The 23,214-nt window shown below is 35.0% G+C and overlaps 3 protein-coding genes across 3 annotated transcripts; 1 reads left to right on the forward strand and 2 right to left on the reverse strand.

Annotated features, from left to right (window-relative positions):
• Positions 1 to 1,520: 1,520 nt before the first annotated feature.
• LOC117230647 (urea transporter 1-like) lies at positions 1,521 to 7,751 on the reverse strand. Its single transcript, XM_033488276.1, has 10 exons — positions 7,563 to 7,751; positions 7,227 to 7,349; positions 6,879 to 6,998; positions 6,329 to 6,480; positions 5,709 to 5,856; positions 3,952 to 4,035; positions 3,556 to 3,703; positions 3,241 to 3,422; positions 2,883 to 3,044; positions 1,521 to 2,223 (listed from the first exon to the last, which is right to left on the reverse strand). Exons 1-10 carry the CDS (start codon positions 7,599 to 7,601, stop codon positions 2,155 to 2,157), a joined length of 1,227 nt encoding a protein of 408 aa, XP_033344167.1. The 5' UTR covers positions 7,602 to 7,751; the 3' UTR covers positions 1,521 to 2,154.
• Positions 7,752 to 8,222: 471 nt separating this feature from the next.
• Positions 8,223 to 11,843, reverse strand: LOC117230645 (DNA replication licensing factor Mcm6). Its single transcript, XM_033488275.1, has 11 exons — positions 11,664 to 11,843; positions 11,438 to 11,581; positions 11,090 to 11,354; positions 10,813 to 11,015; positions 10,512 to 10,713; positions 9,864 to 10,394; positions 9,476 to 9,781; positions 9,070 to 9,403; positions 8,854 to 8,967; positions 8,650 to 8,789; positions 8,223 to 8,563 (listed from the first exon to the last, which is right to left on the reverse strand). Exons 1-11 carry the CDS (start codon positions 11,753 to 11,755, stop codon positions 8,468 to 8,470), a joined length of 2,427 nt encoding a protein of 808 aa, XP_033344166.1. The 5' UTR covers positions 11,756 to 11,843; the 3' UTR covers positions 8,223 to 8,467.
• Positions 11,844 to 12,404: 561 nt separating this feature from the next.
• Positions 12,405 to 14,766, forward strand: LOC117230544. Its single transcript, XM_033488123.1, has 3 exons — positions 12,405 to 12,449; positions 13,373 to 13,683; positions 14,229 to 14,766. Exons 1-3 carry the CDS (start codon positions 12,405 to 12,407, stop codon positions 14,719 to 14,721), a joined length of 849 nt encoding a protein of 282 aa, XP_033344014.1. The 3' UTR covers positions 14,722 to 14,766.
• The last annotated feature ends 8,448 nt before the right edge of the window (positions 14,767 to 23,214 follow it).

Raw genomic sequence — 23,214 nt, forward strand, 5'->3', positions numbered from 1 at the left:
ACATACATATTACAAAAATACAAATATCCATATTACTATGAAGAACTATGTAAATTTTTAACGCTAATTTGTAACGCTACTGCGGAGTAACATATCGAATTGATCGAACAGTAATATTTGCCTAATGAGAGTTTGAATCTAGCGACTAGCGTCGCGACGATCATCGATGGTGCATGTGACATGAAATATATGTATTATTCAACCAGAAATTGTATTTCTACGTCTCAAAATGACATTTCGAGAACACAAATTCGGAATGAGTAAAGACATTTATCAAGAAAACCATCGTGGAAATAATTTAACGACAAAATAGAATCTAGGACAGGGTCGTGTTTGTGAATTATGCCCTTATCGGAAAACAGAAAAACGTATATGTATAAAGTAATGTTACGAGTAAAACGTGAAAATTTGGTAGCGCGTTATTGAAAGAAATAATTTTCATCCTTCGTGAAAGGAAGAGTTATATAATGTAAAATTGTGTCTATCTGTCAGATCAATTTTTACAAAAAGTGGCAAAATCGAAATACTGCAGAGAGATAGAAATGTAACGCTACTCTAAACCTCTGCAAGTTAAATGAGAACTTCATACGATTCCTACCTGTTGCCTCGTATCGATGGAATGTAGACTAATCGAAATAAAAAAGAATCATTTTGAAATTAAAAGACCATTTCTCTTGCTCTGACGTTACTTGGAGAAAAGTTTCAAGACAATTTTCTAAGGTACGTTTTAAAGTAAAAAATATGTACGATAATTCTCAAGAAAATTGTTAAACAGAGTTTTACGGCAACCTGCAAAGAACATTCTTTTTTGTACGATACTATTTTACCAGTAAGTCATAACAAGTCCCAAGCCTTGAAGTTTATTGTTTCAGGCGATATCATTAAAAGGTAATGTCTGCCTGCTCAAAGCGAAATATATGTAGATTTAAAATTATAACAAGTAAGTTTCGCTACATGTACGAGCAAATTAGAAAGAAAAAGAACGTTTTCTTCGAGGAAGAATATCTTATGCTATGCGATACATTAAACTGAAAATGAGTATACGTACACACAATTATGACAAATGAGAGAAAGTTTGACGTTGTCTTCACAAATTTTAATACAGCTAAGATATCAACAACTCTCAATGCGCAGCATCATGCATACTTTTCCAATATCCTCCAAGTTACTCCGTTCTCTGGAAAATCAATCTTGCATGAACAAACAGATACCCCTTGCAACGTAATATATTAAAAGGAAATAACGTTGTTCTGTAAATATTCACCTTTACGAAATATTCGATATATTCCTGCTTGCAAATTACATGAATATGTATGTAGTTACATATATTACAAAGTATGAAACAACTATCGTATATTACAATAGTAGCGTCGATGAAAAGCATTAGAACACAGGATGAGATTATGCCAGGATTGTTAGATGTAGAAATAGAGTGGTAGAAGTTGTAGGACACTGTCGAATATCATATATCTACCCTCTTTGTTCTTTCCGTAGCATATTGAAATATTAGAAGAATAATGAAAATATAAATGTTCATAGTTAATAGCACCCAGTACTATAGACATTTTATTATTGCAATTAAAATATTTACAAAATTATTGCGACGAGACAAAATTCTTTTGACTGCGGTCTATCCTCGATAGATTCATAAGGAAAGAAAGAAGATATTCGCAAAATTTATTTTTAATGAAGCAGCGTCACGTTGTTTCTCTATTCGTATCTTCGCACTTGGTCTCTATTCATGAAAATTGTTATCGATTCATCATATACAAGAGAAAACTTGAAAGTATTTTTTTTTTCATATTTTCTAAGGAATCGTGTCACAAATCCGAATGTCTTATATACATAAAGTACGTAGTTAACGCGATAAAAGAACAGACGCAGTAGTCGTTATGCAGGACAAATGAAAATTCTCCGTCGAATTTACGACACGGGCTCCACGTCGTAAGCTAAAAAAAGCAGCCAAGTAATTTTATTGATCGACTTGTAGATTCTTGAATGCTTTCGTTAAAAATTCGTTGTAGCAATCCAATGTATTTCTTATGAGAGAAGAAATAGCGAGTGAAAGCAGATATAGGACATTGAAATCAAATTTCTATAAAACTTTCGTATGAAACGTGCAAATAAAAATATCGCATTATGCTTATTTTATCATTAAACGTCAAGTGTTGATATATTTTTTCGATCTTTAGCACCGTCTCCGATATTTTCTGCGTCATTTATCTACAAGAAAAGAAAAAAACAATACGTTAAAACCTAAAAGAATACACTGTACTTTATTTTTTCTGATAACTGTATAACTTTCTAATCCGATATTTTAGTTGAAATAGAAAGTGCAATATATAAATAAATAAATACGCGAACTACAAAATCATTTACTTTTGTTTTTATCGGTACTTTATTTATACTGGCAAGGATTATTCTTTCCGGCTTTCAAATAAAGTAAAAGGCGAGCGTGTCGCCGAGTGCTTTTGCCGATAACCTTTGTATAACGAAACCACATTCACCATATGCGACTCCTTGGAATCGTATAAAAGCAGGTTAACCTCGGCTAGAGCAGAAATCGATTTCTAGAGTTCCCATGACGATAGTCTCATCATAACGCATATCAAACTTTCTCCGACTATAATCAATTGTATTCTAGTATATGAAATATATTAGAAATAACAATGGACGTGTTCTTTGTTTCTAAAAGTTCCAAGTGCTAAAAAAATTCCGTAACTATGATATTAAAATTTTTTTTATGGACTCTGTATCAAACGCAGGCACATGGATTTTACAGAAAAATAACGCCCATGAAAGTAAATTCTAAAACATCGAAATATTATTAAGCAAATACAATTTTTTCAAGCGAAAAGGAAGAAAATAATACAAATTCATACTTGCTGAATAAGCTGTTGGTTGGCAAGATAATCCCGACGTTGTTCCTGTGGGGCAGAAATAGGCGGGGGTTGCAGAAAAGTTTTATCTTCTGAGTCGTTCCTTAATTGCAGAAACAAAGAAGCCACCAGAATGAACGGTAGCGACAGTATCGGCAATTTCAGCTGTACATAAAATTATTTAATTCTCTTCGTTTTGATTCTTAAGTTATGTATACATATACATATAACATGTTAGATTCGCTCAAACCTTTATCTTTTAAAACTCAGATTTCACTACGATCGATATCGTCTTTTTAAGATATTGATTAACAGGGACAGAAATCTATTTCATAAAAAATAAAAATATTAATTTAATTACATCTCTAAAGAAGAACAATACGCCATACTGCACGATCACGGTGTATACGATCGCTACGATCACAGCTACAGCTGTTTGTCCGCTAAACGCAAATAAAGTTCCTAACGAAGCTCCCGTCAGAAAAGTGTTGTAACCCCACAAGCCGGCATAAATTTCATCGATTTGTATCCCAAGCATTAAACCTACGAATAACAAGAAACTATGACAGAAAAATAGAAAATACTAATATCTTTGTCTCAATAACATTTGCAAGCTACGCTGACTCAATTTCACGCTCGATAAATTCAAGGTTCATACACAAAAATAGTATAATACCCGCCAATGAACCGATGAGTGCACCCAAAAAAGCAAAGCCAGCCGTTATCGGAGAACAAAGTAGACAAGCTAAATAAACCACAGTACCCATAATAACGCTTTCAACTGCTAACACCTGCGACGCTGACACTACAACGCCATGAAACATCTGAAAAATGTACAGGATGCACACAAACAAATTGACCCAATTTCGTTAAAAAATGTCTTTCTTACAGTTAATGATATCGATAACTATATAATGTATTATGGCATTTAAAACATTCATGATACAGTTTAACGAAACAAAATAATGCAAGATGTTGCTTAGGATCCCAAGATATTCGAGTATCCGAAAATGTCTAATACTTTCAACGATGTGACACATGATTGAATTGTGAAAAGTGGAGCAAACTTTACCATCCCCCAGTCAATGTGTATCCCTGTCGCATTTTCTCCGATGAAACTGATATTGCCTGTCGTCGCATCACTTGTTGCATTGTCCTGGAAACAATAAGAATGTACTGTATAAACAACTGATCGTGTATGTACTCGCGACACATATAACACGTATACGTGTACACGATATCTTTGTTCGAGTACATATAACCCTGTGCTCAAAACTGGGCTAGTTCGTCCATTGATATCCACGCCCGAAAGAAAACTCAGGACAAAAATATCTTTGAATAAAAAATCGATAGAACTCCCTTCTATGACGAATTTATTTCATTCCATATCTAAAAGAAGAACGCGTGACAATAATAAGCTAGGAAATAAGTTTTCTCCATTCGTAATCCGTTAAGTTGATTATACCCTCTAAATCATTCAAACTTTTGTATCTGCAACTCGATGTTGTCTTTGGTCCTCGGAGTTTATGTAGCTTATATGCACGTAATCTTACATTACGTAAATTTTTTACTTCCTCTATATATTTTACTAAAATTTTACTAAAATGACGAAGAAATACAAATTTAATGCGATATTCGTCTAAAGAAAACGATCGACGAATCTGAGATGATTTTCATCTTTTCCTATCTCGCTCTAGAGACAAACAACAATAGGTAAGAAGTTTGTATTGATCGTGTGCGTGCCACACGACGACTAGCGGAGTGGAAGAGGCTTTTAGCATCGCAACTTAAGTTGGACAACGTTGCTGGCATAACTAAACTTGAAATTATCGCTTTCATCTGTCATCGATCGATTATGTAACACTCAAATGTTACTCGCTACTGTTCGCGTTGATGTGATATAACGATAAAAACCGATTGTACCGATTCTATGAAACTTTAATCAAAAATGCGATCACGTAGTCAAGGGTATTACATGGAATAAAACACATAACACGTATAAACGTATAAACGTGAAACATATAAACGACTGAATATTTTCTACAAATATTAATAACTTCGAAAGTGTTAATAGGCAAAATTGAAGTATTTCGAGGTATCGTTTCATTAGCTTGACTTGTTGCTTTTTGGAACGTAAATATGTTAAGAAGATTTTAATGTTACATTCAGATATCGCTGATGAATGTGTAATATACTTATATACGGCACTACGTGGCATAATGACAAAAATTTCGTAACAGTGTACGTGTAGGCGTGCGTATCAAAATACATAAATCTTCATAAACTTACGAGCACGCTGCGTTATCAAACGATATCTTTACGACAGATAGTTTTCATACTTTTTACATAGAACATAAATAGAAGAACGTCTCCAGTTCAGCACTCGAAACAAAATAGAGAGTAAGTTCACATTTAACATTATAAGTCATATCATGAGATCTAATAAATAATTAGATCGTAAAATGGGAAAAAATTACATGATTCTGTTTCAAGAATTCATGATAACCTTGGATTTACTATGAAAAAGAATATTTTTGAATTGGTTATATGTTTTTGTCGATATGTGTTGTGTACCATAAACCTTACATCTACAATAAATAATAATTTTATGACTTTTAATATAAGAACACAAATTTATAGCAAATAAATAAAAGTTTACGATTATATTAACGATTAACGATTATATTACGATGATATTAACAGAACTTTTAAAGTCTCTAAAAATCTGGACTACTGGTACCGAAAAACCGAGTGTTTGTCTGTGCAATATTTAAAGAATCGCATTCCGCGACAATACGAAAATTGAATGCTCACAACAAAATCTATTACCATTCTCGTAACTGGTTGCAGTTCCTCCGACGTATCAAGTCCATTGTCTTTGGCATAAAGGACCAAGAGCAACGCAAATTCAGCCAGATTAAACGGCCATGCTATGAATGGTAACTTATTGTTTTTGAAAGAGCGGGTCAAGTAAACGCTGTAAACATTAATCGTTAATTACCAATAAAATTAGTTAAAAGCGTTCTATAATTATCACAGTTGTTTAAATTTAATCTACGTTGTAATATAATATACTGTCGAATATTTTTGTAATGGTAAAGTAACATCTATTTAAAAGATTAAATGAACTTCTTTTTTTAATATTAAATTTAAGTAAATCTGTAAGATTTGAAATTTTATCGAAAATTTTACATATCATTCTACTCTATTATCAGGTGAAAAATAAACGATTCTCTAAAAATCATAAAAGAATTGACTGTCGAGCTTTGTTTGAATACTTCATGCGTCACACTCGTCACTTTACATTTACAACGATATCATAAAACTCAACATAAAGTTATCTTATATTCGTAAGAATTACTAAAATGCTAATACTGCGCGTTACAGCAAACGTTTTATAATAAAAAGTAAACTTATAAGCAGACATTCATCAATTTATTGAAACTTGCCTAAAGATCGTTCCCAGAATAATCAGTAGTAGACTGAAACCATCGAATGGTCCATAGATATTTGGTATTAAACTAGACGATATCGCGCCAACTAATAATGGATTGAACACTGTTAACCCATTTGCGATATTTTCCTGTGAATCTCGTATCAGCTGCGAATGAAATATATGCTTTTCAAAACGTAATGTGCGAATTTTCTCACATAGCGTATCAACGAAAAAGCTCCGCAAATGGTATCGCGACGCGATCGTATTAATCCTCGCAAAAAATTCCGCATTGCAGTCATTTTGTTTACTTTTTGTGAAACAACACGGTACCATGGGATGATCAAACGAATAATAATTACAGAAGCATGAATAATCGATTCATACGTCACGTAAATCAACAATGCAATTAGGCATTATTTATTCGCGTCAAATATATATTAAGGATATGTATATATTGGCATATATTTAATGAATACGTAGGAAGTACATAGTTCTAAGTTTTCGAAGTAAAAAATAATTAACAAAATATTATTTTTTAAATGTTTGATGTAACAATTACGTACCACAGATAATAGAAGACCTAGGGAACCAGTGATTGCTGAGAGGAGTAACGTACCTGGTGCATTAACTCCTAAAGAAATCGTTATCAATAATCCACTAATTGGATTATTTGCAAATACAACCTGTAAATTTATATAAGCTGAATATGAGTATCTTTCGATCGATTTAAATATCAATTTGTGTATATGCATATCGTTTTGAAAATCTTGTAGACGATCCTTATATTTATAAATCTAAGATTTTAAATAACTAATGTTAACTAAAAATAACATAGCATAATAAATAAATTTGTATCTATGAACATTTTCGTTATCTATACATTATTTATAAAAGATATATTAGCCGCTTACTTGACTGAAACCTCGTAATAAATAATCAAATAAGCGTACTATGCTCCAAAAAACGCTTTCCTTTTCTAACAAAAATTCTTGCCACTCGGTGAATGTTCCAGTAAAAACGGCCCGAGAATAGCCCTATATATGAATTATATTGAGAAATGTCATGTTAATACAAAAAAAATTTTATTTTAGATGCTACATATGTATATACCCAATACTAAAATATGATACTTGAAATACACCTAGTGCTTAATTCTGATTTCATCTAGTTTTATGATTAATTCACACTTTATGACATACGAAAAATATCTCATACTCATATCTTTTTATTTATCTTTCAGTACTCACATGGCGCGTAGATCCTTTTAATCGTTCTCTCGCGCTCATTCTATGATAGACTCACGTAAAACACTACAATTCCATTTTAAAAGTATATCCTTTTAACCACACTGTGCAAATTCCCCCACCATTTGTGAGATATGTCGATGATAAAGAGCAATGTGCATCTGTGTGTCATTCGATGTTTGATATTTCTTCTACGAAAATTGTGTGATACGAGATCGTGAATGTTTCAAATTTCTAAAAGAACTATTTATTCCACATTATAAATTAATATGTATTAGTATTAATTAATAGGTGAGTATTAATCATTGAAATAAAGATATCAATTCAAAATTATTTTTAAGTACAAAATATTGTTGAACTTTCCTTGTTACTTTTTTCTTACTTCCACGTGTTTACTCGTTTTAAACATTGCTTTCATGTATCTTTACTTCAAACGAATGTTACTTTATAAGAGCATGTGGAGTACATAATTAACATAGCAATCTACATAACAATTAACACGGTTAGCGCTACGTTATTAACGTATTTATGTTAAACTGTTAATAATGTAATAATTTTAGTAGTAGTTAAATAAACAGTCAATGGAACAAGTACACTGTATATTAATATAAATATTTATTTTTAATTTAAAATATGTAAAAAAATATAATGGTGCGTGTTTTCGATTTTGAATTGTAAAATCTGGTATTTTCAATGAATTAAGGCAAGTAGAGGTACATTTTGATTTGATTGCATGAAATAAGTAAAAAATATTTTCATAAAAATGCTTTAATCTTGTACCATCCACAATGTGAAATAAATTGTATTATTCACATGTGGAAATAAATTCCAATGTTTACCTCTATTTACCATTACTTTATCAACAGTTGTGTAATTAGTTCTTAACAATACTTTTGTATTAAAAAAGTTTAAGCATCAATAATATAATTAGGATGTACAACAAGTAAAGGATCATTTTCTTCGTCTTTTTCATCCCTTGTGGTTAAAGGTATTATAATTTGATCCTGAAATACAATCAACAAAAGAAATTAAAAAATGAATCATTAATAATAAAATTCGAATAATTTTAAATAACTACTTTTTTACGTACATGATATGTTAACCTATCAATAATCTTTTCAATAAAATTTTTTCTTTCCAACAACTCTTCTTCTGAATCTATTTGATCCTGTATTTGATCAAGATACCATGCCACCAGTTCCGATTTCCTTAATCCACCTTTAGTGTCCCCTGCAGAATAGAGAAAATTAGAAAATAAATATTTATATAAATAATAATTTCAGACAGAATATACCTGTAGCAACAGTTTCACTTTCAGCACGAGTTTCTTCATTTCTCATGTACAACACTAACATATTAGATAAATTTTTATACTCTTCAAAGGACATTGTTAGTTTCTTCTTGTGTTCTATAAATATAATGTAAAGAAAAAAAGACGGATGTATAAGACTAACTACTACACATAGACATTCACATAGACATTTTAGTGTATATAAGTGATATAATTTACGTGTAGGAGTTTCTGCTTCCATATCGTGATCCAATGCGTTGAGAGCCTCCATGATAGGTGGAGCATCGTTCATATCGACATCCATTCCATCATCTTCGGCTTTTTCTAAATCTATATCCGGTTGTTCTACGGTAACGATACTTTTACTTAATAAACGTTTTGCTTCTGAAACATGTTTTATAGTAACTTCATCTGAGCATTCTAATTTAGCCATGGCTTCTGATAATCTAATAAGGCTTTCTAATTTTCTAACGGTAACTCTCCATTTGCCGGAGCCACCACCAGTTTTTTGTCTAAGCGTAGTATAACTATCAACTAAAGATTCCGCCGCTTCCTAAAATTGAGAAAGGAAATTGATCCAAATAATTCAAATAATGAATTTATATTTAAAACGGTATAACAATACCTGATTTAACATAGGTTTAAAATGTTTGGCAAAATTAATATATCTAGCGATCTCTGATTGCGAATATACTGTATCAAAACCTTGCCAATTATCGCAATGTAAATCAATAATTCTTTTAGCGATTGCATTATCAACAATTTCATTGCATTCATCAACTATAATAAAGAATAAGTCAAATCTGGACATAATTGGAGCCGTTAATTGAACATTTTGTTGTAATGACTTTTTCCTATCATACCGTCCACCAACGGGATTTGCTGCCGCTAATATCGATGTTCGGGCATTCAAAGTTGCTCTTACACCAGCCTAAAAATATATATATTTTATTAATGCTAATATGCATATACTAGAAAAGTTTAATATCAATTATCATTCGACATCGACAAACCTTAGCTAGTGAAATAGTCTGTTGCTCCATGGCTTCGTGTATAGCCACTTGGTCCCTAATATCCATTTTATCAAATTCGTCGATACAACAAATACCTTGATCAGCAAGCATCAAAGCACCAGCTTCAATAACAAAATCAGGCGACTCTTCGTCTCTTACTACAGCAGCAGTTAATCCAGCTGCGGAAGACGCCTTTCCCGAAGTGTAAATCGATCTTGGTGTGATGTCAGCAACACTTTTTAGAAATTGAGATTTCGCTGTACTAGGATCACCAACGAGACAACAGTTTATATCTCCTCGTAACGAGGTACCCTCTAACGTTGTTTTCGGCACACCACCAAACAACATTAGAGTAATTCCTTTTTTAACTTCATCGTTACCGTGTATAGCAGAAAATAAACTTTGTACAAGATTTTCATATAGATTTTTATCACGACTCATTTCATATATACGATTCCATTCTGCTTCTGACATTCGCTTTTTCATCATTTCTTGAGAAATTTCTTCCATATTTGTTTCAGTACCACCAAACTAGAAAAATATTAATCATATAAAATATTTGTACATATATATACGCATTACTATATTATTATATGTAATGTACATGTATATGTACACATGGCACAATATGTAACTAATTTGTTATACCCTAAAACTTGTTGCAGTAACACTGCAAGCTAGAAATGCTGTTTTATACGTTAATTCACGTGTTCCTAGAGCTTTCAATCCTGTTATTCCTTCTCCTTGTTCAGTAGGTTTTCGACGTGCTGCTTTAAGATCAGCTTTTGCACCACTAAGTGAAAGAACCGATACATCCGGTACTACTATCATAGTTCCTGTAAAGTCGTACCTAGAAATGTACAAATAAGATTTATTAGAACTTAGAAAAAGTGAACGAAGCTATATAACTAATTTTAATATAATATTATATAGGTATGTAATAAAATACCTGTCACCAGGTTGAATAGTTTCTACAGCTTCTGCTCGTAAAATAACTTCAAGCGAGCGTGGAATACAGCCTCTAGGAAGTTCTGCTTGTGTCTCTTGTACTCTGATTTTTTGGAAATCAACAAATATGGAATTATCTACGTCTAGCAGGAAACGCCTCCTATTATTACATACTGGATTATGACAAATTGTTGGATTGCAGAACTGTAAATAATTACCCAAATTGCAATAATTTCATTACAAACATATTCATATCAATGAGGTCATCTGCATTATACCTTAAATTGTTGTTCTACATTTTTTATTACAGCATTACAGTCCATACAAAGAAATGTACCTAGCACCAACTCTGGATGAACAGGATGCGTTCTTATTACTTGACCAGATATACGTATTAATGTACCAAGTTTCGAGGCATTTAGTTCTCTTAATTTTTGTCGTATCGGAACTTCCACAAAACTCACATAACATTCCTTTTCCTTCCTCAAATCTGCAACATCCTTGACATAATTACAGACTGCTTGGCATAGGTATGGATAAACTCTATAACAAAAGATTACAATTTATTAAATAAAAACAAACGATTAAACTAGTGTCGTGACAAAAAGAACATGCTAAAATCTCACCTAAAATATTCTTCAACAATGGTTGTTGACAACACTTGATTATATTCATCCACATCGTCAAAAGTCACTTCTAACGTACTATGTTCTGGACTTACAAGTTCTTTGGCTGGTTCAAGGTATTTTACAGTTCCATGTTCCTTAAAGCTAATTAATAAAATAAGAAAATATGATTTAAAAGACAAGTTTGAGGTATCGACTGTCTTTAAATGAAATGTAAAAATTTTACTCTTCTAAAAAGTCCTGGAACAGCTTTTGACATTTGATCCCAACTTCATCAGGTACACGTGAGCGAATATTTTGCGTATCTCCCACATCCATTCTTCGAAATAATTAATAATTACTTATCACAACAATATTTTGGCGCGGCGTTCAGTAATGAAACAACGCGCGAGAACAGTTTGGCGGGAATTAAGTTTAGGCGCGTTTTCAAAATTGGCATCCCTTGCGCGCAATAAGAAATATAAAAATAAACGAAAATAAATTTTATTCTTTTGTACAATGTTCACATGTCCAATATATTAATATATAAAGAATATTATTATTCTAATCTTAATTATATATTTCTGATAATGAACAGATACAAAATTGCCAAAGTTAACGAATGAAATACCTATTACTGCCATGACTCCCTTCGATTTTTAGAATTTTCCCTAGCAAAATTACCGACACGAAGAGTTGGAACCGTCATACAGCGCCCTCTATGATACCATGAGAATAAACAATGTTCCTATACTCTGTGCTCCTACATCGCTTATACGAGTATCTTCAGGTTTCTTTCATCTTTTTTGTTCTATTATAATGTCGTTATGTTATTATTATTTTTACGTATTATGACTGTAATGACAAATAATATTTTGTTCTGTTGTCACTGTATAAATAATGAAAAAACTGAATATTCTTTGTAATACCGAAAAAATATCTTTAATTAAAGGTATGATATAATAACGTTACATCATATACAATAAGAATGAATATAACATATCATTCATTACTTTTTGATACTCTGTACGCAGTACGTATACCTTATTGAGAAAAAAGAATTCTGCACAACAAAAATATAGTGTAAAGGTATAAAATTTGTAATACCTAGGATTTCTCAGATGTCGATGTATCCACCAGTAGTGGATATATATGTGTCCACCTTTGCATATATATGTAATATCTCTCACAAAAAATATTGTCTGATATTGTATATACACACAATGGCTGGGCATGATTCAAAAGATCGCGTGCAGAATCGTAATGAAGGGCAATTAGAGATTTCACCACATAAAAAAAGAGGAGAAAGTCGAAAAATCTTTTAGTATGTAAATAGATACGTACTTACACGGTGTATACATTTCCTGCGACGGACAAGACTTCGCTCTTAAGGCAGGTGGTGCTATAGGATATAAAAAGCACTCTCAGTGCGTACTGCCGTTTTAGTTCCTTCAAAAACCCTCCAGAATGTTAGTCAGTGTCGCAGATATTCTTGCTTTTTACTTGGTAAAATTGTACTCTTTTTTTTCATACTCTTTCAATTTGGTAAAACTTTATGTAACTTTAATATCGTTCGCGTCTCGAGGAAGATCATCGGATCAGATCGTTTATATACAATAAAATCAATACCGAAACGATAGGTTAGAAATTGATATTTAATTAACTTGATAACAGTTACAAACGTAATATACACGTCAAGTTCGGAATAAGTGAATTAATTGCCTACTAATATTTCATTTACTTTTTATATTAAATAGATTTATATTTTATGTTTGTTTCTAAAACGCGCCTGACAAAATGTAATTTTTAAACGATAACATTAAAGTTGCGACAAACATTAACTTTCATCGGTTTAATTCGCTATTCAAACACGAACACGGTGACGGTACTATTTCGAAAAATGTAGAGACGTAAAAAGTGGCATGATAATAATTGAATGAAAACTGTTGAATTCAGGTAACGCTTGCCTGTTCAACCAGTGGTGCATTGACAACAGAAGTATCTCGGGATATCCAACCAGTAACAAATTTACAGCCACCAGCCTTTAGTTATCTTCCAAGTACGAACGTTGTGTTTCCAAAACTTTCTCAACATGTTGTTTTCGCCAAACAAGCTTTGGACAATGGGTTAGAAGATGTCGGGGCTCCAGGTAGTGGTTTTACCGAAAGACAAATACAGGCTGGGTATTCATACCTGAAACCTCTATTGATCGATCTCAAGTTACCATTCAAAGATCAGACGATGAAATCAATCAATGATAAGCAAAGGTAAGAATACACTTTTGAAGTGTACAATTTAAAAGCGTATCTAGTGTTCTACCGTTATAATAAACTTGCTATTCCTTTCGTTAGACTCGTTCGCAATTATTTGCAATATCGAAATTGTCGGAGAGACGTTCTCGTTTGTTTAATATTCGATCGTGGTTCATTTAGTTTTCGTTTGCTCGCTTTCTACTAGGTAATTACAAGGAAAAGATAGATAAAATGACAATTAAAATGATAATCTGTAGAAATGAAACGGATATTTAAAATACACGTGGATATCTACGCTGGAGGTCAAACGAACGTTTGTACAATTAATAATTTGTATTTCGTGATTTTTACGGAATCGAGGAATCGAAGGGAAAATTACAGTTGAAAGCGGATTCTGTCACGAATAGAACCTGTCACTGTTAAATTAGGACCATAAGCCGCGCCACGAGTGTAACTCGATATTAGAACGCAAGGGGTTGATATTATCATAAATCACTGGTGATAATCGAGATACGCCCTATGTCGACCCTCGATAACGCGTCGAATATTTGCATTTTAAGATCAACGAACGAAGAGGGAAGTTCTGGAACAAAAGCGATAACGAGGGCAGGTAAATCATCGAGGTCAAGCAACGGAACGAGGCTGCTGGCCGAGGTCGAATATCATCCGCACGTTCCACGACGATCGTCGTATCAAGTTGTAGAAAAACTCGACGAGTACTTAACGGACGATTCGGATCATGCAGGATTGCCCTATCGTGGGAAGGCTCAGACAACGAATCCCCATCGTAATTCGCAAGACATAACGACGGCCATCAAAACCCTCGATCACTTCCTGAGCGGGGTTCTGAACGACGATGGTTACAACAGCCAGCTACATCCACCGCCCAATCCTGTTTTAGCCCTTGTCCTGTCTCGATACGGGCGATACGTGTCCGGAGCACGAAACCCTCGCGTGTACGCGCACATGGCCGTAAACAATATACACAACAACAAACCTTTTGGTAGTTATAAGTTGGAACGCGAAGAGCTGCCCACCTACGCTCGAAGATAATGCAGATAAACATTTTCCTCTCGCTTAGGAAAAATTCTTACCTGTTGGACCTTTAGATTATCTCGTAGACGTTTTATCGTTAGTACTTGTGTGACATAGGAACGCGCGAGAATTGTTCGAAACCGGAAAAGAAATATGAAGAAGAGATAGTGGAATTATGGAGAACGAATGCGGAAAAAACGAAAAATGTCGATAAGCATGGAAATATTATCGGAATACAAAATTCTTTATCGAGAATCTTTTATCTGAAAATCTGAATAGGAACTACCTAATAAATAATTTTGATTTATTCGTTACCTTCATATTCGGCATTGGAAATAACTTTCGCTCGGCAGCGGAGTCCGGTAATGTACATATAAACGGCAGTGAAGTTAATTAATAGTTTACACGTCGTTAACGGCACGTTTAATCGCAAATACCGCACATTACCCAACTCGGTATAATTTTCAATTCATAGATTCAATTTTACTTGAATTAATCTGCTTTCATTCATTGATACCGCTTAAACCACAGACACCAAGTTGAACTAAATCGAAGTCGCGAAGTTCGCCCTTCGTTGATATCACGCTGATTAATTATCCAAACGACACTTCGGATACCGGTATTAAAGAAAACTTTAGAGCACTTCCTTCATAGCTCATTCTAAATTTAATCAATATCATGCGGATTTACCCTTGAATCTAGCGGCAATCGGGCTTGGCGCGAAGTTAATTGGAGTAGTTCGAGAAGCCGCTCGAGAAACCCCGATTAAGCACTAAACTACTCTCATTACACCTTCCTGTCTCTCCGGAAACCTCTCTAGATACTACTAACTTGATTTCATTGATGAAAGCCATGTACCAGTCTAGACCACTATTGCTCTTGTTCGGAATACGTCCATCAGATAGGTACATGCTAATAAACCTTTTTGGTCTCGTGCACCCCATGTTACTTCGAGTAAGAACTTGTCGTTCGATCGACAAAAATTTTACGACGATCATTACATGAGAAGATCGGAGGAAACATGGTATAAGAGAGGAAATATATAATTTGGAAAGTAAAATTTTAATAGAAAATCCGTGTGTTTCCAAATATTAACACAGCTTATTACATCTGATATCATTTTTACCTGTTTAAAATGTCTAAAACTCGTATTAATGCTCAGCGGAATACGTATTTAAATAAGATTTATCGAACGAAATGTTTCTTTAAAGTAAATAATTATTAAATCGGATATTCGATTAAATTCTATTAACATCGCAATTTAAAATTCAATCAATCGAAACCCTATTTGAATTTCTCCATAATATCAAGCGTACCTTTACGTATATAGGATTTGCACTTGTAAACAAGTCGGAGATTTATTATAAAATTATAATAACTCTAATAACGAGAGATTTACACATCTATAAAATTATTACGTATCATATATATTTTAATGGATCATTTTCCGCGAAAAAGATATTTTACTAAGCACATCGATCTCTATCGCATTCTGACCACGGTTCTCGCGAGTATATACACATTGAGGAATTTGAATCGGGGTGCGTATAAATAAATACATCATAAACATTGCAGTTACGGACATTTTCAGAGATCGTTTAATTTTCCTATCTTCGGTATACTTGTTGCGGGATCATAAAACGAACGACGAGGGCTTAAGTGGTGCTTGATTGCCGTCCGTCCGCTAGGAAACCAGATTGTCTGAAAATTGTATTTTCAGGATGGCAGTTTCCATTAGCTTCTTCGAGCTTTACCAAAGGAGATCGGTTGGCAGTAATAGCTTTACTAATAGAGCATCCAGGTACTTGGAGACTCTTATAATTAGTCGATATGTTCGAGCCAATACGTTCTCCTTTTTGATCCTTCCAAGTTCGCGCTTTTAAATAAGTTGTTTATACGTATTCGTTTCGCATTTTTGATATCGAGCGAAATATACACATTTTTAATATCGATAGAGTGTCACGCGTAAATAATTACTTATTCCTCTTGCTTCATGTAAAAACGTGACAAATTTTTCGGGCGAAATTAGCTTTTTTTATGACAGGTGCTCCGCGATCACACCGACAATGTTCGCCAACATGTTCGGAATTTTATCCCAAGGAAAAGATGTTACGTAGGGTAATTCTAACGACTGGTTCAGACTATATCTATGTTCCAAGTGAAGTTAACGCATTGGTTGTCGGAACTGGTTTTCGTTTTTCACTTCCTAAACTTCTCAGAAGCTTATTTCCATTTAAAGAATTGAACTTAAAGAAAAAAGAAACTCTAAAATCATCCGACGCAATCGAAGAATATTCTTGATGTGTGATATTCGAGAATGGAAGATTAGACAAGGTCATGAAAGTATTGAAACATTTTGAAATTTCAGTGGCATTCGGCCATCATTGTTATTATTATATCGGAAAATTTTGAAACAAACCTAAAAATGTACGTAGAAGCTACGAGACATTTAGCGCAAGTACAGATTTTGCACAGATCACAAAACTATTTAAATACTTTTGCGAATCGTCTGGTTAATTCTACAGTAGCATCGCGACGAACGAGATAATATTGTTACTTTATCTTGTCCTTTTTATTTCATTTTCGCATTGTTCGAATTTCCAACCTTTTTATTCCTTCTCTTCGCTATTTTCCCTTTACAATTTCAAAGGGAAGCGTTTTGTATAGAACGAGTAGACTCGATGAACTTTCTCGTATCGCATATTGCGTATTGTACGAGAGTTGTACGGAGATTTCAAAAGAAATATTACACCGATGCTAAAGAAAAACGTGGATTTACGGGCTCGGCGGAAATGTCGGAATTTACGTTTGCGTAGGATAACAGGGGAAAAACAGGTAATCTTTTGCGTTTTGGCAAATATCGTACACGGTCCAAATTTTCCCTCGTTCTTTCTCTTTTCCCCTGCTCTTTTCTTTTATTCGCAAGAGCAACTACATCAGAATGTAGGACAAACGAAATGGCTTGTTCGTCATTATTTTCAGTCGTGATGCGCGAATTTCTTTGCATTTCTTTCCGTTCTGGTAATCTTTGGAATTTTTTCGAGACCCTTCAAAGGTTGGCAAGCACGGCTGAAACTGCGGGGTGCTCGGTCTAACACGAACCGCAGTTCAGTCGAACCGCAATAAAAAGCAGCGAGCTTGTAGGAATAAAATATGAGAAATACGTTGAGATCTTTTCTCCGTGACGGGGTAGGAAGAAAACGAGATGAAGGCGCAAGATGGAGGCTCGGAAAAAGAGGAGACCGCATTAACGCGATGTTTTGCAGCGGAACGCGAGATGGCAAAGAACGATATTATTAAACGCTATCTTCTTTCATGTTTCATGCTACGCTATCGATACATTTTTTTACTTGTTTTTATTTTCTTTTCTTTGACAACCTTTCGGTCTAATTTTAAAAATTGCGTTACTACTGTCAAAGGCTTCCATTCCGGCAGTTTATTTTTTAAGCATTATCTTTAGGTATAAGTTTCACGGAAAGCTAAATGAAAAATATCGTAATATTAGTTGTAAGACATAAAATATTATTTAGAGTGGAATCTTCAAATTTTTGTTGATCAGATACTTTTTCTAAAATATAGGACCACTGTGGATAAGTTGAATTTGATTTAAATATTTTGAAGAAACGTTGTGGGATAAATATCTATGTCATTCGAGAACTGTTTGCTTCCAAAATTTCCTGCAGGTAAAATAAGTACAAAAAATTACTACGCACTACAGAATCCTTTCATCCGACAAACGTCGAAGGAAACCCATTTGGGAATAAGAACGACCCGGAATCCACAAACCTTTTTCTGCCACTAAGGCTCTGTCAATATTTCCATTTTCTACACTTTCTCCGTGTAATTTTAAACGGACATTGGTCAGAATTTGTTCAAACGAATCACATTTTCCGAAGGAAGTAAAGAGATGAAAATCTGGCATGAATCAAACATCTAGCTTTCTCTGCCAAACATTAAGTATACAATTATAGATAGAATATTTTTGAAATTATCGAAATGATTTATTACTTCTCGCTCGTGTATGGAGTACTCTAATATTAATTAGACTGATTTAGTAATTACGATGCATATCTATACAAATTAATTGGAATCCTGACATAAATTTAAAAAGTGTAGAAGTATTTATTGTAATATTTGATTATGTCCAGCCAAGTATCACAGTAAGATATATAGTCCTAGGTTTTGATGGTGGAAATCGGTAGATGGAAAATGGTAGAAACACACGTTGCAATTAGTTGCTTTGCTTTGAACTAGCTGGTGATTTCTATGTCTACAGTTAAATGTTAAATGATTCGTTCGAAAACAGGTTTTACGTCTTAGGTACTGGATTATCCTGTATCGTAGGCGTCGCGCATTCTAGTATCCTGCGACTACGCTCGTAAACATACTACTGATTGAACGGAAGTCGCGATATCGTGACGTTTTCAAGATTTACGAGCATTTGTACAAAGCGAATCTACTTAATGTCATATTGTTCATCGCTGAAACTGAATCCGTTGATATGTTGGTATCTACTCGAACGACTTGACTAAAACCTTAACGCGTGCTTTCAAGCAAATCTTTAAACTTTGATAAATTTGTAAATCGTATCAATTTATTGTTCGATATTATATGTAATATCGTGTAATAATATCTATTCCTTCGGTTTAGGAAAGTTTACACACGAGCAATGTTTAGCGTAAACAATCGTTATATGTATTACAATATTATCTATTGACTAGAATTTCATATTAATTGACATAATTAACCAATGTTGCTTTGCAAACGAACACCATTAGTAAACATAGTCGATACAGTAATCGACGGTAGTAATAGCGTAACAACATGATTTATGTAATATAATAATACTATTATATTGTTATACGAATAAATAATCAATCTTGCGAATGTAATGTGACGCAATTTCTTGGTCCCCGATATGTCACGTTATATTTCGTAAACAATATAGAGAAACAATTTAAACGGATAACGAAGAAATATAGATCGATATTAATCCACTGTAAGATACAGTAAATACCAAGTACTTTCTTTGGCGCTTCTTGTCATGAAAAGAAGTGTTCTCAAATATTCGAGACACTTGACGCGATTCATGAATGAATAGTTTCAATCAACGTACAGGCACCTGAGTCGATATCATTTGGTGGGAAAAATAGCATCCATTGAAATTTTGATTGGTTAACATCGATACTCTTTGATTCACGAAGCTCAGGGGAGCGAGCGTCGATTTGTTTTTGGTGTCGCGCGTTTTGTTTTCCCGGGCTTGTCCATTAACTTCCATATCAACGCAGAACACGATTATCCGCATCCGGTGATCTGTCTCTATCCGGCGATCCATGTCAGCTTCAAAATGTCAGTAAACGCATTCGCGCAGAGAAAAGATATTGTTTCATCTGCAAAAAAAAAAAAAAATATTATTCAAAATACTTTGTTGGATCACTAACAACAGGAACGTGAATGGACGTGTTAAACTCTTCAGGTTTTTGACGGACCATAACGATGTATGGAAAATTCCTAAACATAAAATAGTTATGAGGTATACGTTTCTACGTAGTAAACAAAATATTGCAAGCGAATTAATGAAAAGTTGTTAAAAATAATTAAAAATCATCACGTAATATTTTCTAAACTCTACGTAACACGTATTTTTCTACAGCACGAAGCTATATTGTTTCTCGTATGTCAACTTAAATTTCACATATAAGGAAATGAGACCGTTTTACATATGACGTATGACGATGGCACTTTCGGTATTCTACGGTTGGAAATCGCGAAGCAGTTGGCAATGGAGAATGAAAAGCATCTCGAGATCGCACACGTGACGCGTTCGAGTAGCCACTCGTTTCTAGCCGAGTTCCTTCTCTTCGTTGTATGATTCTAGCTCAATTACAAGCGAGTAAAAGGTGGTACGGTGAAAGCAGCTGGGGTAGTGCGGTTGCGGTGAAGAGGCACCGGTTTCTTCCGCGGTTGGCGCAATTCGAGAGAAAGACGAGAATGGAGGGAAGAGAGCGAGAAAGACCTGGAAGGAAGTGCACGCACCCATGCCACCGTAATTGCCACGGTGTTTATAATTGTTGCACACTCCTTTGCTCTTTGTACGAATGCCTCTTCAACCTTCTGACTCGTAACCCTCCCGGTTGCGGGCCACTCCGCCGTGGACTCTTCAGAAACGTCGTGACGCGGGGCGAGACGAGAAATTAGTCTGCGTTTTCACGGAGCCGACTTAATAGAGAAAGAGAGACCGAGTGGAAGAAAGTGGCCCCGGCATTGTTCTCGCGTGAAATCGGGCTACGATTCTTAAGATGTCTCGCGGTCCAAGGAGCTGCATGCCGTCGTAAACGAGTTTCTACGAGGCTCGCGATGAAAATTGTCGTCGACAATCGTATGCTGGTCACTTATCGCGTTCTCACAAAATCCGCGAAACAAATGCCCTCGTTAATTCTTTCTTCTGTTTGAAATCCTAGTTCGCGTTTGTTCCTCGAGCACCGTCAAATTACTTCGGTTTAATCTGTCTCAGATCCTTAATAGTTTTCTCATTGGGTTGATAGATTAAATTTTTATTACAGCCATAAATTTGAGCCATGTTGTTTTTCACGGGTACCTAGCTGCAACGAATGGAAGCTTACACTCGAGAAATTGATGTAATTTCAATTACGATACGTGTGTTATTAACGCAATTACTTCGTCGCATCGTTATTCGAATTTCGCGAGTTAATTTCGACAAGGGCGTTGGAATTCTCGACACAAAGGTGCATAAACTCGGATATAATCGTTTTGCGTGCCAACACGTAAGCACGATGTTCTTATCAATCGAACGCGAGGAGACGACATCGATCGATCGCGATGTTATGGCTTTGTAGGGAAGGCGCTGGAACGCTGGAAGGCAAACGTCGTCGCTAATTTATTCGTGGAAGCACCAAGAGCGCCGACACCCTCTCCAAATTTCCTCTTCCGACGTACGCGATTCGATCATGTCGGCCTACGTTATTTTGCCGTCGGAACACAGCACAGGAACCACTTATATTTGTGTTTATTACGTCGAGATGTGACGTCATTTCCTGAGGGAAGGAGGACGGAATAACCTCATCACCGTATCCCACAGACTCGGCGGCAGTGATTCCCCCTTTGAATGGAGCCAAGTGGTTCGTGCCTCTCTCTTTCCCTCTCGGCCTTCAGCTGCTTCCTTGCCTTACAGTCCGTATTCTTTCGTTCTTTTCACTTTCTTCTCTAGTCTCTTACTTTTCGCGCCTTTATGCAAAAATGTCGCTGGAATTTGTCTCATTTTGCTCTATCGTCTGAAAGAATTCGTAATTCAATTTTAGAAAGGTAATTTCCAGAAATTACCTATTTCGTGATTCTTATCGTAGTACGTGCTATAGAACTTTGCATCGAAATGAAAGATATTTCAGAAATAAATGATCGTCGTTAGATGTATTATGTTTCCACGAGATAGTAATTTACTAATACGATATTTGTTCCCTATATGCGTTATTTTCACAACGAACGTCAGAGTAAATACATCCACAGATGCTTGGTCCACAGTTTTTATTGCTCAACTGCGGAACGTTTCAAACATTTAATTTAACCAGAGGTGTTTAATTCAATCTTTCTCCGCTACGAAATTAAACAACGCCTGTTTCGTCGAAATTGATCAACTGACTACCATATTGGAAAAAATTGCTCCACTTCGATTAGTACGTATTTTTCTCCTAGGCTGATACAAACAATTTAATTTTATTTGCGTGAAAATGTTCAAATAAAATATCTTTCTACCTCCAATACCTAGTCGCGTAATCAATCGAAGTAAGAAGGCAATCATCTTGCAATTTTCGTATTGGAATTGACTTAAATTTGAGACTAACGATCGATTCATTTAGGATTCGACAGTCTGTTATTGCCGGATGGAAGGTAAAATGAAATACTCATAACATTCGTGCATGAATAGCCGTAACATAGGCGTACACAGACAGTTAACTTGATATTCGTCTGACAGGTCAGTCCTTCCCTTTAACCAACTATACCAACCTAGCTATTTGGCTAGCGGACCTCTACCCTCGGCGATAGCGCTATTTAGCGTCCCAGTGGCGCAAGTGCAAAGTGTCGTGCCATTACAGGGTGGCAGACGCGGCGCTCCATTAAGCAACGTACGTTTCGCGTGGCCGTATAGAGACGTGTGCCGTAGTAGGATGGCCGTGAAACGAATAGAAGGATACCTACCAAGGGAGTATGGGTCGAAGCGTGCAGGAATAGCTGCATTTCGGGCGAAACACGCCTTTAATTAAACCGAAAGGGGGACGTGTATTGTCATTTTCAAGCCAGACTACGACGTATCCAGTGCGTGGTACTTGGCTGGCCAGTTTACCGGAGACTCTCCTACGGTAGTACGTGCACTCTCGCGAAAATTTGCGCCATTTCGTTTCATTCGCGAAACTCTGGCCGACAGGGACGAGGCAAAACCCATCTAACGAGATCTTCTGCTCGAATTCTCCAGAGGGAGCCGAACAGTTCCTTCTC

Source organism: Bombus vosnesenskii, unplaced genomic scaffold, assembly GCF_011952255.1.
Source record: "Bombus vosnesenskii isolate JDL3184/JDL3185 unplaced genomic scaffold, Bvos_JDL3184-5_v1.1 scf7180000013267, whole genome shotgun sequence".
NCBI classification, from domain to species: domain Eukaryota; kingdom Metazoa; phylum Arthropoda; class Insecta; order Hymenoptera; family Apidae; genus Bombus; species Bombus vosnesenskii.